The following is a 14,902-nucleotide window of genomic DNA, read 5'->3' on the forward strand; positions in this document are numbered from 1 at the left end:
TGGTGTGGAACGGCGACGACATCTTTGTGCGGGGGACGTGGAGACCCCCATCCTTTGTGGAGAAGCTCCTTAGTGGAACCCGGGGCCAAGGTGACCGTGATTGTGTTCACGGAAGAGACTTGGTGGCCGAGTAGCAATACTCTTAGTGAGTGCTACAACAACGTGGATGTAGGTGTGCCTTTGTGGCTAACCGAACCACGGGATAAACACCCGCATTAAGAGTTTGCTATCTCCTATCCCGCTCTTAAGCTTCCGCATTTTTTACTTGCAACCTTTGTGCCTTTACTTTCATAGAGTAGTTTCTTGTTAGAAAAGGCTATAGGGTGCATAACTCTTTTGGGATAGGGGTTTCACACTAGAACAACCTAGTTGCACATCTAGATAGCTTGTTTTAGTTTAAATTTTGTGCAAACTAGTTGGAGCCATAGGTCAAAGTTTTTATTAGTGCCTAATTCACCCCCTCCCCCTCTTAGGCTAGAGCACCCGATCACTTTCACTAGTCTATTGTAAATCACCATTTGCTTGACCTCTAATTTCCTCCTGAACCACCGGTGCACACCATGCACCGTCCGATACGCCAAGATCTCCTAGGCTAAAATAAGCAACCAGCATCAAACAAAGACAGAGGGCGGCAAGCCTCTATAGTGCGGGAATGGCACGAGCTCGGCCTCGATGTACCTGTGTTGTTCTCGAGGTCGCTGTAGTGGTTCCCCACGTCGACGACCATCTTCTTTGGCAGCATCGCCGCAACTTTCTCCAACCAGTCCGGCGCGTGCATCAGCAGCTCCTGAAACAATTTGTTCTCCTCGCCGTCCCAACAGATGGTCCGGTACGAAGAGCTTCAAGATAACCCGCTATGCGAGTTTTCCAATAGTTATAATTTCTCCCATCTACTTTGGGTGGTCCACTACTCACCGGGGCCATCTCTAAGAGTTTTAAGCCTATTAAAGAGAGCCTAAGCACTGATACAAATTGAAATAATCGAGGTCCAAGAAGGGGAGTTGAATTGGCACTTTTTTAAATTTCTAACTTATTCTTAACCTAGACTAGTATTGCTCAGTCTACAAATTTGAACCCTATTGACTAGAGCACACTAGCAAGGGATCCTTAGGAAGAAAAACACACTAACATGTTCATCTTGCCTAGAGGGAACCACACTAGCAAGTAAAAGTTCTAGACAAGAGATCAAACTATCATGCTATTGTCCTAGTCAAACAAACAAGCAAAGAAGAGCAAAATCAAAATAAAGAAAATTAATTGCTTGAAAGTAAATGCGAAGGACACGAGACAACCGGATTTTTTTCCGTGGTATCGAGGAGTTGACGCTCCCCCTAATCCATGTTGGAGCACCCACACAAGGGTATTGCTCCCTTGCTTCACTAAGGAGCAAATGATCACTAAGAATGCTCCTTCTCCATCTCCGGAATGACGAGCTTCACACCGTGTACAAACTTTTTTTCTTGCTGCTCCCACAAACTCCAAGAGCTCACCAAGAACTTACCGATCACCAAGACCGTCTAGGTGCCGTCAAACACCAAGAGTAACAAGCTCCTAAGCCTTCACTTGACCTACACTCAGTTGGCCCTAACTCAAGTACACTTGCTACACTAGCAAAGGTTGAATTCTTCAAGGTTGAATCACAATTAAGCTCTAGATCTTCATCTCATTGCTCAAAGCAGCCGTTGGAGAGGGGCATCATAAATGAGCCAGGGGTGGCCTTATATAGAGTGGAGAGGGTCACATAGCCATTGGAAGTCCAATGCAGAAAAATCGTGACCATCGGAAGAACCGACGTGGTTTTAAGTTGATGGCGTCGGTTCAACCGGTCTCTCTATGTCCAAATAGTAGCCGTTGAGGGTTTTGACACATTATCCAGGCTTGCGTCATTTCACCGGTGCAAGCTTCGAAGGGGCGTCGGTTCAACCGGTGCTGAAGAAGTTCTCACGTCCACTCAAACAAGCTCTCTGGAATATAGTACATCCAATGCACCGATGGTTGTTTCTAAAGCGTCGGTTCAATCGGTGCGGAAGGCGAGTTGAGATCCACCAAACATGCTCTCTGAAATAAAGTACATCTATTACACCGGTGCTTTGCTTGGGACCATCGGTTCAACCGGTGGTATAGAGTATGTTAACTTGATCTCTGCTTGCATCCAAAAGAGATAGACCGACAGGGCATCGATTCTTCCGCCAAGCGTCGGATGCACCGATGCTTAGACATCGGTTAAACCGGTGCTACTGTTTTTCTTTGTTTTCAGCTGAATTGACTTGGAGTTGATTGCTACTTCGATTGTTTCTTCTTCCTAGTGTTTTGTTGCCTTTTTGTGACTATCTTGAACTGTTTTTGAGCGAGTGTGCAAGATTTCTATAGCCAACTCAATTTTAGTCAAGCTACTAACTCAAGAACCTCCTCTTAGTAGTACGGTCAAGAACTGGAAATTATAAAACCTAGTTAAATCAAGTGTCCTTCATCTCCTTGTGACACTTGAGACTAGAAAGGTCTTTAATCTTTGAATTTTAGTTCTTGGCCCGCATGATTGTTTTAAATTGAGGGGTCTCCTTTTATATTTCATATGAGACTAATTTAATTATTGATTTTTTTTTCAAAACACACGTTAGTCGTATACAATTGTCATTAATTACCGAAACTTACCATTTGCATCTATCGGGCTAGATGCGCTTCAAGCATCCACTCATCCCACCTCCCTTCGCGCGCTCACCTGCCAGCTGTTGGTGCAGGCTCACGCTGGACACGATGTGCCATTGCCCACCGCCGGCAAGGACTCTACGCACGACGCACCCGCTGCACGCTGCTGTCATCGCCTCTGCACGGCTGCTGCCGCCCAATTAGTCACCCGAACGTCGGATTCATCGTGCTGCCGCTCAAATTATTGGTCCTCCGCCGCTCAAATCGGCCATGCACCGAGCAGGCTGTCATTGTGGGGAGCAGAGAATCTCGCAGAGAAAGGACAGCGCCGGAGGGAGCATGAGACAGTAAGCGACAGCATGAAACGTGAGCGAACTTGTCCGGCCTTTTATGTCGAGTGAGCTCATCCCGAATCTAGAGCAAATATTCACTTGGAGGAATCGCTCCATTTCGTGAAGTAAACATGGGACGGGACGGCTTCGTCCTGCACTGCTCTCGAACCAAACGCCACCTTGGAGTTAAAGCCGAGTAGGAGACCTGGAGAAACTTGAAGAGCTGCAAATCACATGTTGATTGGCTTCTCATTGGATGGAGAGATGCAAATCAAGATATACAAATCGAGAGAAAATTGGATATTTGGCATTCCAAACTTTGCGCTTCGCAATTCTGCCATCCCTAATATCGACTCCGCAAAAATAGGCATCCAAACATGTGACAATTAATTTTCTTGCAACGGGCTGAACGTGTATGATTCTATATCGCCGTAGTTGATTCAGCCAACTTGGCTTCTCAAAGGTCAACATTCCTAGTCCATTGTTAATCACCATTTGCTTGACCTCTAATTTCCTCCAGCACCACCGGCGCACACCACGCACCGTCCGATACGCCAAGATCTCCTAGGCTAAAATAAGCAACCAGCATCATACGAAGACAGTAGACAGAGCGCTAACGTTCGCCAGCCCATGCAATGATCTTGGCTATTTGCGCAGCTGGCTCGCTGGAGCTGTACAGAAATAAATATTCGATACACCATTATCTGGGAACACTAGTTACACGAGGTGGCCAACCAATCCTGGTCGCACCCTTCCTAACCGCATTCACATGGATGCTAATGATCGGCTCGACTATAAGTACCCCCGCTAACGGCATGATCAAGCATCACAAGCAGGCTAATCACTCGCTGATCAAGAGCTCTAACCACGTTAGCTAGAGCGATCGCGAGTTAGCTTGTTGGCTTGTGATCGAGGAGCTAGCTAGCAATGGCGTCCAAGGCGTTCGTGCTGTTCGTGTGTAACGAACATGGCACCATTGATGCCATTTCGAGTGATTTTGGTGATCGAATGACAACACAACACTTGGACTAATATGATTGTTAAGATGATCATTCTCAGGCTTTTAGGTTCAAGTGATGACAAAGAGAAAGAGAAAATAGGCGTAGCAAGGCCCGAAGGGCAGCCCCTACGGGGGTTCCGCTACCCGGTTAGCGGACGGGGGTCGAGGGGGAGCCGCCCCTCGCGGGTCTCAGGGCAGCGCCCTGAAAGCTCTTCGATTCAGGAGCACCGGAAGAACCGACGCCAGGGCATCGGAGCATCCGATGGTAGTCGGAAGAACCGACGCCTTGATACTTTGGTGCAGAAGGGAATCGAAGCCAAGTCAGCTTATAGGCACCGGTTGAACCGACGGTCTAAAATAGGGCATCGGTGCAATGGCCGTCCTTTGTACCAGAGACGATGTCAAGTGCCCAGAAGAAGTTTCTTCAGCACCGGTTCAACCGACGGTGCATCGGTGCATACCACCGGTGTAATGACGTCAGCGTCCAGGAGAAGATTCCTTCAGCACCGGTTGAACCGGTGAGGCATCGGTACAAAGCATCGGTTCAACCGGTGGTCTCTGCGTCAGACATCAGGAGTCCAACGGCTACTTCGTGTTATGAGTGACCGGATGAACCGACGCTACCCTGCCAAGAGGCATCGGTTCTTCCGGTGGTACGCAGATTTTCAGCTAACCGTTGGAGCAACGGCTACAAGACTTGGTGGCCTATATATACGCCTCACCCCGGCCATTTGAAGATTGCTGGAGTTGCTGGACATCCCACACACACCCAAGAACATCTCCAAGCCATACAAAAGCATCAAGATCATATCCTTAGCCCTTAGCACACTTTGAGAGTGTTGTGTAAAGGATTAGCTCTTAGTGAGTGAGTTTGCAAGGCTTAGAGCCTTTGTGCTGTGGTTCATTAGTGAACCAAAACAAGAGCTTGGTGCGCCGGCACCTTGGAGCGTGAAGCTCGCCGGCAACGTCATCGACCCTCCGACTTGGTGTGGAGCGGCGACGACACCTTTGTGCGGGGGACGTGGAGACCCCCATCCTTTGTGGAGAAGCTCCTTAGTGGAACCCGGGGCCAAGGTGACCGTGATTGTGTTCACGGAAGAGACTTGGTGGCCGAGTAGCAATACTCTTAGTGAGTGCTACAACAACGTGGATGTAGGTGTGCCTTTGTGGCTAACCGAACCACGGGATAAACACCCGCGTCAAGAGTTTGCTATCTCCTATCCCGCTCTTTAAGCTTCCGCATTTCATTCTAGTAATTTGTATGCCTTTACTTTCATAGAATAGTTTCTTGATAGGAAAGGCTATAGGTTGCTAAACTCTTTTGGGATAGGGGTTTTACACTAGAACAACCTAGTTGCACATCTAGATAGCTTGTTTTAGTTTAAGCTTTGTGCAAACTAGTTGGAGCCATAGGTCTAAGTTTTTATTAGTGCCTAATTCACCCCCTCCCCCTCTTAGGCTAGAGCACCCGATCACTTTCATCGTGGCCGTGAACTTGGTGCTGGGCGTGGCCAGCGCGTGCTACTCGCCCGACTGCTCGACCGGGTCGACCCCTTCCACCCCGACACCCACCACGCCGGGGTCGATCGGCCAGTGCCCCATCAACGCACTGAAGCTGGGCGTGTGCGCCGACGTGCTGGGCCTGGTCCAGGCCCAGGTGGGCACGCCGCCGGCGCTGCCGTGCTGCTCCCTCCTGAAGGGCCTCGTCGACCTCGAGGCCGCAGTCTGCCTCTGCACCGCCGTCAAGGCCAACGTGCTCGGCATCAACCTCAACCTCCCCATCAACCTCAGCCTCATCCTTAACTACTGCGGCAAGAACGTGCCCAGCGGCTTCCAGTGCTGATCGACCGCATCTCGACTTATACGAATATATGAGAGCGGCCTTGCATTGCTTTCCATTCATTGCTATTATTTGATTTGGATTATCTCTACCTGATATCTGGTCTTTATTATTCTTCCCTTCCTGTGCATTTGTTGTAATAAAGGACTAGTCACTTGTGTGCTGGTGTTTCAATAAAGTTTCATTTGCAGCTAAAATTTAGTGCTCAAATTTGGTCTGGTTCTTGTTGTATAGGAGAGCGAGCATATGCCTACGTACTGCGCTATATTTTTCAACCAAATCACTGCTAAATGTTGAAGCTGACCTTTGTTCATTGGATAAAACAGTGCGAAGATGTCAATGGATGATTATTGAAGCTAAGCTTTTATAGAAACATGGACGTGCATCAGAAAAAGAAAAATCGATGTAGCTAGCCAGGACTATTGCGGGAGGAGTAGCGTTGCATTTCCCAGCTCATACATGAAGGGTCATCATCCCGCGTGCTCCATTTTTAAACTAAGGAAAATATCTGGCTTTGAACATTGAATGTCTACATTCCAATACCGCGTGTGCTCGCCGCACGCCAGCTCAGCGCCGTCGACACAGAGGCCCAGATCCGAGTGGTCGGCGACCTGCGGGACGAGATTCGACGGGCCACGGAGACGGAGGCGCGGCTGCGTGCCGAGATCCGCGCGTTTGAGTGCAGGGCCAACGAGGCCGAGGCGCACGCGGCTCTAGTCTCGCCTGAGCTTGAGGCTGACGAGATCCGCGTGATGGAGTGCAGGGCCGACGGCGAGGTCGAGGCTGAGCTCGGCCTCGGCAAGCAAGGCCCTGCGACTGCGGCAACGGAATGCGGTGCCGGCGGCGGCGGCGACGGGATGCGGCAGCGGCCAGGGATGGGCTTGGCGGGGCTTTTGCTTTTTTAAAAAAATTATTCGATTGACCAAGGCGGACATATTATAAAAAACCGTCTCGGTTAAAGAATTAACCGAACAGAAAAAACATCTCGGTTAATAATTTTTTACCACCTCAATTAAGATTTCTGTAGTAGTGGTAGCCAGCCAGGACTATTGCGGGATGAGTAGTGTTCCTATTCCTAGCTGATACATGAAAGGTCATCGCACGGAATAAAATTCGATGCAGTCGGTACGCAAACCAGCGTCTGCGCATACTGGCTTATACAATTGTTGCCGCGTGGAAGCCCACGCAAATACGCAATCCAATGCCCGCTACACCTGCCTGCTCCCTCGGCTCCCACGGTTGGCTCGCAACGCTGGGCTCCCTCAGTCTCCCTCATCCGCCACGCCGCCGCACTGACCCATCTTGAGCCACACAAGTCGTCCTCCGCTGCACTCCCCTCCGCCACGGTGGGCACCCCCTGTCGTAGCACAAGGAACGCCACGAGCCGCCCCACGGCGTGCACCGCTGGCGCCTTGTCCATACAGGCGTACCCTGAATAAAGCTGCCGCAGCGCCGCCATGGTGCCCGCGTCTCCGTAGTTCCCCCCTTCCCGCGGTGCTCGTCGCCGGAAGCCATGGATCGGGGGCTGCGGTCGGATTATCTGGCAGGAAAGAAACTGCTTGGCCTTTGATCGATCCATGACACAGCGGCATGGCGGGCAAGGAAAAGACTCTAGCCACGTCTAGTAAGCTTAACTGCTGACTCTATGCGCTGAGCCAAGCCGAGGAGCCGAGCGGACGAGGCACCACCAATCTACCATCGGATAGATCCGCTGGATGCACAGGTGTTTCGCATCAGACATGGGTATGCACGGGAGGAGATTTGGAGACCGGATGCACCAAATTTTTTCCCCATCACGCGTGCTCCATTTTTTAATTAAGGAAAAATTATGGGTTTGAACATTGAATGTCTACAGTCCAGTACCGTGTGCTCCATGTACCGTACGTTGTTGATTTTGTATAACCACCATTGGTCTATTTCTCCAGCCGGGATTCAGCTTGACAGTTAACTGGTGCTGGTAAAAACTAAAGGAACAAGCTCATTTCACTCCCCTTAACTTGTCGAGGAGTCCGGATTACCCCCCCCCCCACACACACCCTGAACTACAATACCGGGTATAGAACCACCCCCCCCTCAACTCTCAAAACCGGACAAATCAGCCCCATGCACTGTGTGGAGACGGATTCCCATGGTGGGCCCCACCTGTCAGCCTCTCATCTCTCTCTTTCCTCTTTCTCTCCCTCCCCCGCCACTGTCACCCCCGCTGCCTGTCGTCCCCTACTGCCGGAGTAGCCCTCCCCTCGAGCTCCACCGCCGGGCCCCAATCCTCGCGCGTCGCCCTGAAGCTCGAGCGGCGGCGAGCGCGGCGATGAGGAGAGCTCGGGCGGTGGGAGAGGCAGGCGTGTAGGGCTCGGGCCTGCCTGGCTCAAGGAGGTCCTCGTAGCCGGCGGCGCGAAGTCCCCGCGGCCAACTGCGCCTTCTCCCCCAATAGCGGCGCGAGCTCCTCACGGCCAGCTGCACCTGCTCCCCCAGCGGCAACGCGAGCTCCCCACGGGAAGGAGTTCGATGGCGGGCGGAGCTCGGATGACCAACGGCAATGGAGATCGCAAGATCCGCTATTCCCGTTGAGGTTGTGCTCAGTTGCGCCTAGGGCTTGCTCATGGATGGAGCTGGAAGGTTCTGGTGCCGTGGATGAGAGGAATCGACCGGAGGTGGAGTGTGGCCCACGAATTATGCCGGCAAGCGGGATATGCTCTATCTGCTCTGTTTTGGCCGGGAAAGAAGAAGAAAGGAAGAGGTCCTCCACTACTCGGGTGGCGGGGCGAGCGCAGTAAGGAGAAGAGCTCGAGCGGCGGTGAGTGCGGCGACGAGGAGAGCTCAGGCGGCGGGAGGAACCACCGGCGGCCGGAGAGGTAGGCGAGGAGAGCTCGGGGGGAAAGAGAAAGAAAGCAAGAGATATATGAGAGGCTGACAGCAGGTGGGGCCAACCGTGGGAAACCGCCTCCACACAGTGTAGGGGGCTGATTTGTCCGGTTTTGAGAGTTGAGGGGGGTTCTATACCCGGTATTGTAGTTCAGGGGGTAATCCGAACTCTTTGAAAAAGTTCAGGGGGATAAAATGGACTTGTTCCAAAACTAAAAGCTCATTTCTGTGCAGTCAATTACAATATAACAAGACATTCAGCACATGAGTGCAATCAACTCGAGTGATGAATGATGAGTCCACCTGGTCATTCATAGTACCCCACCACCCAACAAGCTGCAACACGTACAAGCCATTAAACTTTCCACGCCGGCCCCACCACCGCCAAGGGCGGAGCCAGGAATCCGTTTTTTTCATTGTTGGGGGGGCCAACCATATAAATTTCAATAAAAATTTTAATCAAAATTTAAATTTATAGTGTAAATTTGGTGCTCATGGGGGGCCAGGCCCCTGCCCGCCCCCCCCCCTCTCTCCGCCCCTGACCACCGCATGCCGTCGTGAGGAAGAATCGATATTACACACACAAAGAGACGTATATGAATTGCAGGAAAATATTTTGCTAAACAATTTCAAAGAACCACATGTTTCAAAGATGTATACTGAGATATACCATCAGACCTGTAATATGATTCGTGATCTCGCAACGAATCTCTTGACCTAAAAAAAGTGTCATTTCTCGATACATAATATTATATAAGTCAACCCAAGTCGTTTCTTCATTTTATCAAAAGAAAAAAGTCGCTTCTTCATCTCTGGGAATCCGGTAAGGTACTTTTGGAAGACCAATGGACATATTAGATTAATATTTTTGAATTTAAGTAAAAAAACTACACTTTAATATGGAAACGTAAGAATGGAAGAGAAAGAAAGAATCCATAGTTTATTATCTTCATTTTTTCTTATTCTATAAAAAATACTATAGATTCTATTAATATATAGATTGAAAGATTATACATATAAGGAAGGTGAGCCAAGCAGCACACAGCACACTCGCATGCAAAGTACTCCCTTTGTTCGAAACTATAAGTCGTTTAAATTTTTGACACCAAGTTTGACCGTTTATCTTATTCAAAAAAATGTGCAAATATAGTCAAATTTAATCATTCTTGGAAGAACATGTATTGATAAAGCAAACCACAAGAAAAGAAGTGATATTTTTCACAATTTTTTTAATAAAACTAGTGTTCAAACTTGAGGTCAAAAGAGTCAAACCACCTATAATTTGGAATGACGGCAGTAGCACGTACTATACTACGGTTGGTAATGCTCATTTCATGGATGCTGGCTCCTGTACACCTCTTATTCAAGTATCCCAAAGTCCAGAATAATACTCATCGCTAAACTAAGCGTGGAAGCCATCGATTAAATTCACTCTGCATGTAACGCTTTTGGTTTAACGAGGTTGGCATGGGATTTGTCCTCTTTTTCTAAAACATGGTGCCTGTGCTATTAATTCTATAGTAGAATTGTTAATTCTGCCAAAATTTTTAGTATGACCTTTGCCAACTTCATCAAAGGATGGCTCTTTTCTCGCAACCATCCATGCTTGGTTGCCTGGCTCGTTTGGGTGGCCTCCCCTGCTGCGGCAGTGAGCAAATCTTCCATTGACGACCCCCTCCCACCACCGCCATACGAATCGAATCGAGGCCAGGCTACGGCAGTATGGGATGAGATGAGATCAGGCACTCGCTTTGGATCCTCCTCCATACCTCGCCATCATCTGCACGGTGGCGGCCAGATCTATGGACGGCGGCTAGGGGTGAGCCGCGGCTAGGGCTGGACGAAAAACTCGTAACTCGCTAGCTCGCTTGACTCGCTCGTTAATGGCCCGCGGCCCATTTCTAGAGATGGCGAAGTTGCCGGCCGCGAGGACGCAAATGGTAGCCGCGCTTTCGCGGGCACAACACCAGTGGCATTAACCCGCGGCCCATTTCTAGAGATGGCGAAGTTGCCGGCCGCGTGGACGCAAATGGTAGCCGCGCTTTCGCGGGCACAACACCAGTGGCCGTGCCGGTCAAGGCCATCCAGGACGGCCTCCTCTAACTTCAACCAACAATAAGCCAAATCAAGAACTTGATTTGCATCTCTTCAACCAACGAGGAGAATGTCAAACCATGTGAGAGAATGTGAGACCTGCTTCCGGAGGTGGTTGACGGCAAACTTGAGGTGGCTCAAACTTGGAGCTGCTGCTGCGGCGGCCGCCACAGAACCTGCTTGGTGTAGCTGCTCTTGGAGTTGACACCATGCAGGAGACTTGGAGAAACTTGAAGAGCTACAAATCACATCCTTGATCGGCTTCTCATTGGATGGTGAGACCCAAATCAAGGTATACAAATCGAGAGAATTTGATATTTTGGACTTCAAATATTGCGCTTCGTAGTTTTGCCATCACTAACAACGACTCCGAAAAATAGGCCTCCAAACACGTAACATTAAATTAATTTTCTTTGAACGGGTTGAACGATGTGTGGTTTTATATTGCCTTATTAGTTTATGCAAAAAATAATCGTCCATATCCGCTTGGCTTCTTGAAGGTCAACGCTCCTAATCCATTATTAACCACCACGCATGCCACACACCGTCCCGATACGCCAAGATACCAGGCTAAATTATCCAGCCAGCATCATTCGAAAACAAAGCGCCAGAGTTCACCAGCCCATGCAGCGATCTTGCGCAGCTGGCTCCCCGGAGCTATATAGAAATAAGAATATTCGATGCACCATTATCTGGGAAAACACTAGTTACACGAGGTGGCCAACAACCAATCCAGATCGTACCCTTCCTAACCGCTTTCACATGCACAATCGATAGTCGCAAAGCTCACTACATGAACGCCAATGATTAGGCTCGACTATAAGTAACCCCGCTAACAGCGTGATCAAGGCATCACAAGCAGGCTACACTACTACAAAACATACTACAGAACAGGGTTTTGTTCCTGCACATTTATCCCGGTCGTTATTGGACCCGGGACAAATGAAAGCTTTAGTCCCGGGTCTAAAGTCTAGCAACCAATAAAGAGTAGAAAGAGACTTCTTATCCCGGTTGAAGACTTCCACCGGAATAAAATAGTATCCTTTAGTCCTGGTTGGAGTCACCCACCGGTACTAAAGGATTTAGTCCCGGTGGGTGACTCCAACCGGGACCAAAAGATAGTCTTTTGTCCCGGTTGGAGTCTCCAACCGGGATAAAAGAGTTTCACGGGCGTGGCCTACATCTCATTTATTTAACTCTGTCCCCTCTCTTATCTCTTCGACTCTTCTTCTCCCTGGCATCTCTCTCCCTCGAGCTTTCCTCCTCCTCCCCTCCCTCCTCGATACGGTCCTTCCTCCCTCTCAGGCGCAGGCGGGGGACGGCGAGCCGCGCCAGGCGCCGGTGGGGGCGGGCGCGGGCGCGGGCCGGCCAGCCGCCGTCGCCGCAGCGCGCGGCCAGGAGGCGCGGCCACGCTGGTGGGGGCGGACGCGGGCCGGCGAGCCACGGGAAGCGCGCGCCCGCAAGTGACGCTGGCGATGCTCCCGGCGAGCCACGCGGCCAGGAGGCTGCGACGCTGGCGGGGACGAGGCGCGGGTGAGGCCCAGCAAGCCGCCGCTGCCGCGCGCGGCCATGTGCAGGGCGGGCACGCCCGCCGCCGTGGGCCGGTGAGGGCGGCATATGTTTTTTTGTTTTGTTTTCTTGGTTTCTGACTGTTTTGGTCAATTCTTGTATGATGAATCAAATCAGTCTCTTGTATTGTGAATTAGATTTTTGCTATTTTACTTGTGTGATGTGTGATGACCATGTAAGATAAGAATGTTTCTAGCTTCAATCTGAAATTTTTTTCAAGTGTGATTGTATCTTTGTGAGGGAGTTGAGCATGTTTTTGTGATGGAGTGATGGAATTGGAGCTCGAGGAGGGAGGAGCCGGTGGTGCGGAGCTCCGGCGGGGGACGCAAAAAAACCTTTTTTTCCCGGTTGGTATTACCAACCGGGACAAAAGGGTGTCTTTTGTCCCGGTTGCCAGATTCGGGACAAAAGGGTTCCCGCTTTTGTCCCGGCATGGCGTTCCCGGTTGGGAAACCGAGACAAAAAAGGTTTCCCAACCGGGACAAATCAAGGTTTCTGTAGTAGTGCTAGCTATAATCACTTGCTGATCAAGAGCTCTAATAACCACCTCAGCTACAGCGATCGCGAGTTAGCTTGTTGGCTTGTGATCGAGGAGCTAGATATACTGTTCCTAGCCGTTAACCTGGTGGTGCTGGGCGTGGCCACGCCGGAGGCGTTCGGCCACGAGTGCCCCCGCGACGCGCTCAAGCTGGGCGTGTGCGCCGACGTGCTGGGCCTGATCAAGGCCAATGTGGGCAGGCCGCCCGCGCTGCCATGCTGCTCCCTCCTCGAGGGGCTCGTCGACCTCGAGGCCGCCGCCTGCCTTTGCGCTGCCGTCAAGGCCAACGTCCTCAACATCCTTCCGCTCAACCTCCCCATCGAACTCAGCCTCATCCTCAACTACTGCGGCAAGAGCCTGCCCGCCGGCTTCCTGTGCTGATCGATCATCGCCTCTAGACGTGTATGATATACACAAGCGAGAGGCCTTGCTTCCCGTTTACGAGCGAGAGACCTTGCTTCCCGTTTGTTGCATGGTTTGCTTGCTCTTGTTTATTCCACGTGCTGGTGGATCGGTTTGCATGCAGTGCGTTATGATCTGATTTGGATTTTCTCTACATGATCTCTGTGCATTTGTTGTAATAACGTTCCGGTACTCACTTATGTGCCGATGTTTCAATAAAGTTTCGTTTGCAGCTAATAAAATTCAGTGTTTTTGTTTGGTATGATTATTCTTTTTTTATCAATGGTATGATTATTCTTGCTGTACAGGAAAATGAGTATATGACTAGTACGTACGTACTGCCATATTTTTAACCAAATCTCACTGCTAAATGTGGAAGCAGCCGACCTTTGATCATTGAACAAGACAATATAATGTGAAAATGTCGATGGATGATTGTTGAAGCTTTTATAGAAACATGACTATTATTGCGGGAGGAGAAGGGGTTCCTTTTTCGCAGCTGATACATGAAGGGCCATCGCCCGTACGTTGTTGAATTTGTACTCCATCTATTTTTATTTATATATCATATTAGATTTGTCCTAAGTCAAATTTGATAAATTTTGACCAAACTTATTGAAAGAAATAATAATATTTACATTAACAAATTTATTTCATTGAATCCACCATGAAGTATATGTTGATAGTGCATATATTTTTTTTAGAGTATAGTGCATATGTTGGATAGTATAGTTGTTGCTATATTTTTATAGGCTTGGTCATTAGTCAAATTTGACTTAGGACAAACCTAATAGGACATGTAAATAAAAACAAATGGAGTATTAACCATTGGTCTATTTCTTTGACCGGGATTCAGCTTGACAGTTAACTACTAGTGTTGGTAAAACTAAAAAGTTCATTTCTATGTGTTAAATTACAGTATAAAAAGACAATCAGCACAGACTACATGAGTGATGACTGATGAGTCCATTTGGTAATCCATAGTACGTACTGTAGGAGAGAATAAATGAGATGTGTTCCTCCAAATCCTAGAAGGGTGAGATATATAGTTCCTATACATGGGCTTAATATACACCAACACCCCCCGCAGTCTGAACTACCGGCACAGCGGTGTTCAAGACTGGACAACAAGAAAGCCAACCCCCCCAGCAGTCGGAACTACCATCGTAGCGGTGTTCAAGACTGGACAAGAAGAAAGTACAAAGGGCAAATACCCACCCCCTCCCGCAGCCACAACTAGCCACCTACTACGTTGTGGCTGGAGCAAAACTCCGAGAAGGTCGAGAAGGGTAGTCCCTTGGTGAAGATGTCGGCAAACTGGGAGGTGGTCGGGACATGGAGTACCTGAACATCGCCGACGGCGACCCTGTCGCGCACGAAGTGCAAGTCGATCTCCACATGCTTCGTCCGCTGATGCTGGACGGGGTTAGTGGAGAGATACACGGCGCTGACATTGTCGCAGTAGACGAGCGTGCTCTTGGTGAGTGGGCCGTGGAGCTCCGCCAAGAGCTGGCGTAGCAAGGATGCCTCCGCCACACCGTTAGCGACAGCAAGATACTCCGCCTCGGCACTGGAGCGGGAGACAACCGGCTGCCGCCTGGACGACTAGGAAACCATGT

General features: G+C 49.8%; 2 protein-coding genes across 2 annotated transcripts; both read left to right on the top strand.

Moving 5' to 3' along the window:
* The first annotated feature begins 3,905 nt into the window (after nt 1–3,905).
* LOC120655738 (14 kDa proline-rich protein DC2.15-like) lies at nt 3,906–5,996 on the top strand. The gene is made up of 2 exons (XM_039933710.1): nt 3,906–3,948; nt 5,442–5,996. The coding sequence occupies exons 1-2, from the start codon at nt 3,906–3,908 to the stop codon at nt 5,819–5,821; spliced, it is 423 nt and encodes a 140-aa protein (XP_039789644.1). The 3' UTR covers nt 5,822–5,996.
* A 6,779-nt stretch (nt 5,997–12,775) lies between these two features.
* On the top strand, nt 12,776–13,538 carry LOC120655748 (putative lipid-binding protein AIR1). The gene is made up of 2 exons (XM_039933715.1): nt 12,776–12,787; nt 12,876–13,538. The coding sequence occupies exons 1-2, from the start codon at nt 12,776–12,778 to the stop codon at nt 13,260–13,262; spliced, it is 399 nt and encodes a 132-aa protein (XP_039789649.1). The 3' UTR covers nt 13,263–13,538.
* Nucleotides 13,539–14,902: the final 1,364 nt, after the last annotated feature.

This window comes from Panicum virgatum, chromosome 1K, assembly GCF_016808335.1.
Source record: "Panicum virgatum strain AP13 chromosome 1K, P.virgatum_v5, whole genome shotgun sequence".
NCBI classification, from domain to species: domain Eukaryota; kingdom Viridiplantae; phylum Streptophyta; class Magnoliopsida; order Poales; family Poaceae; genus Panicum; species Panicum virgatum.

What these genes read in the sequence shown, in the direction of transcription:
- LOC120655738 (XM_039933710.1), top strand. Translation starts at nt 3,906, where the DNA reads ATGGCGTCCAAGGCGTTCGTGCTGTTCGTGTGTAACGAACATG. An exon ending in GTTCGTGTGTAACGAACATG is followed by an intron (nt 3,949 to 5,441) that starts GCACCATTGATG and finishes CTCTTAGGCTAG; the next exon opens with AGCACCCGATCACTTTCATC.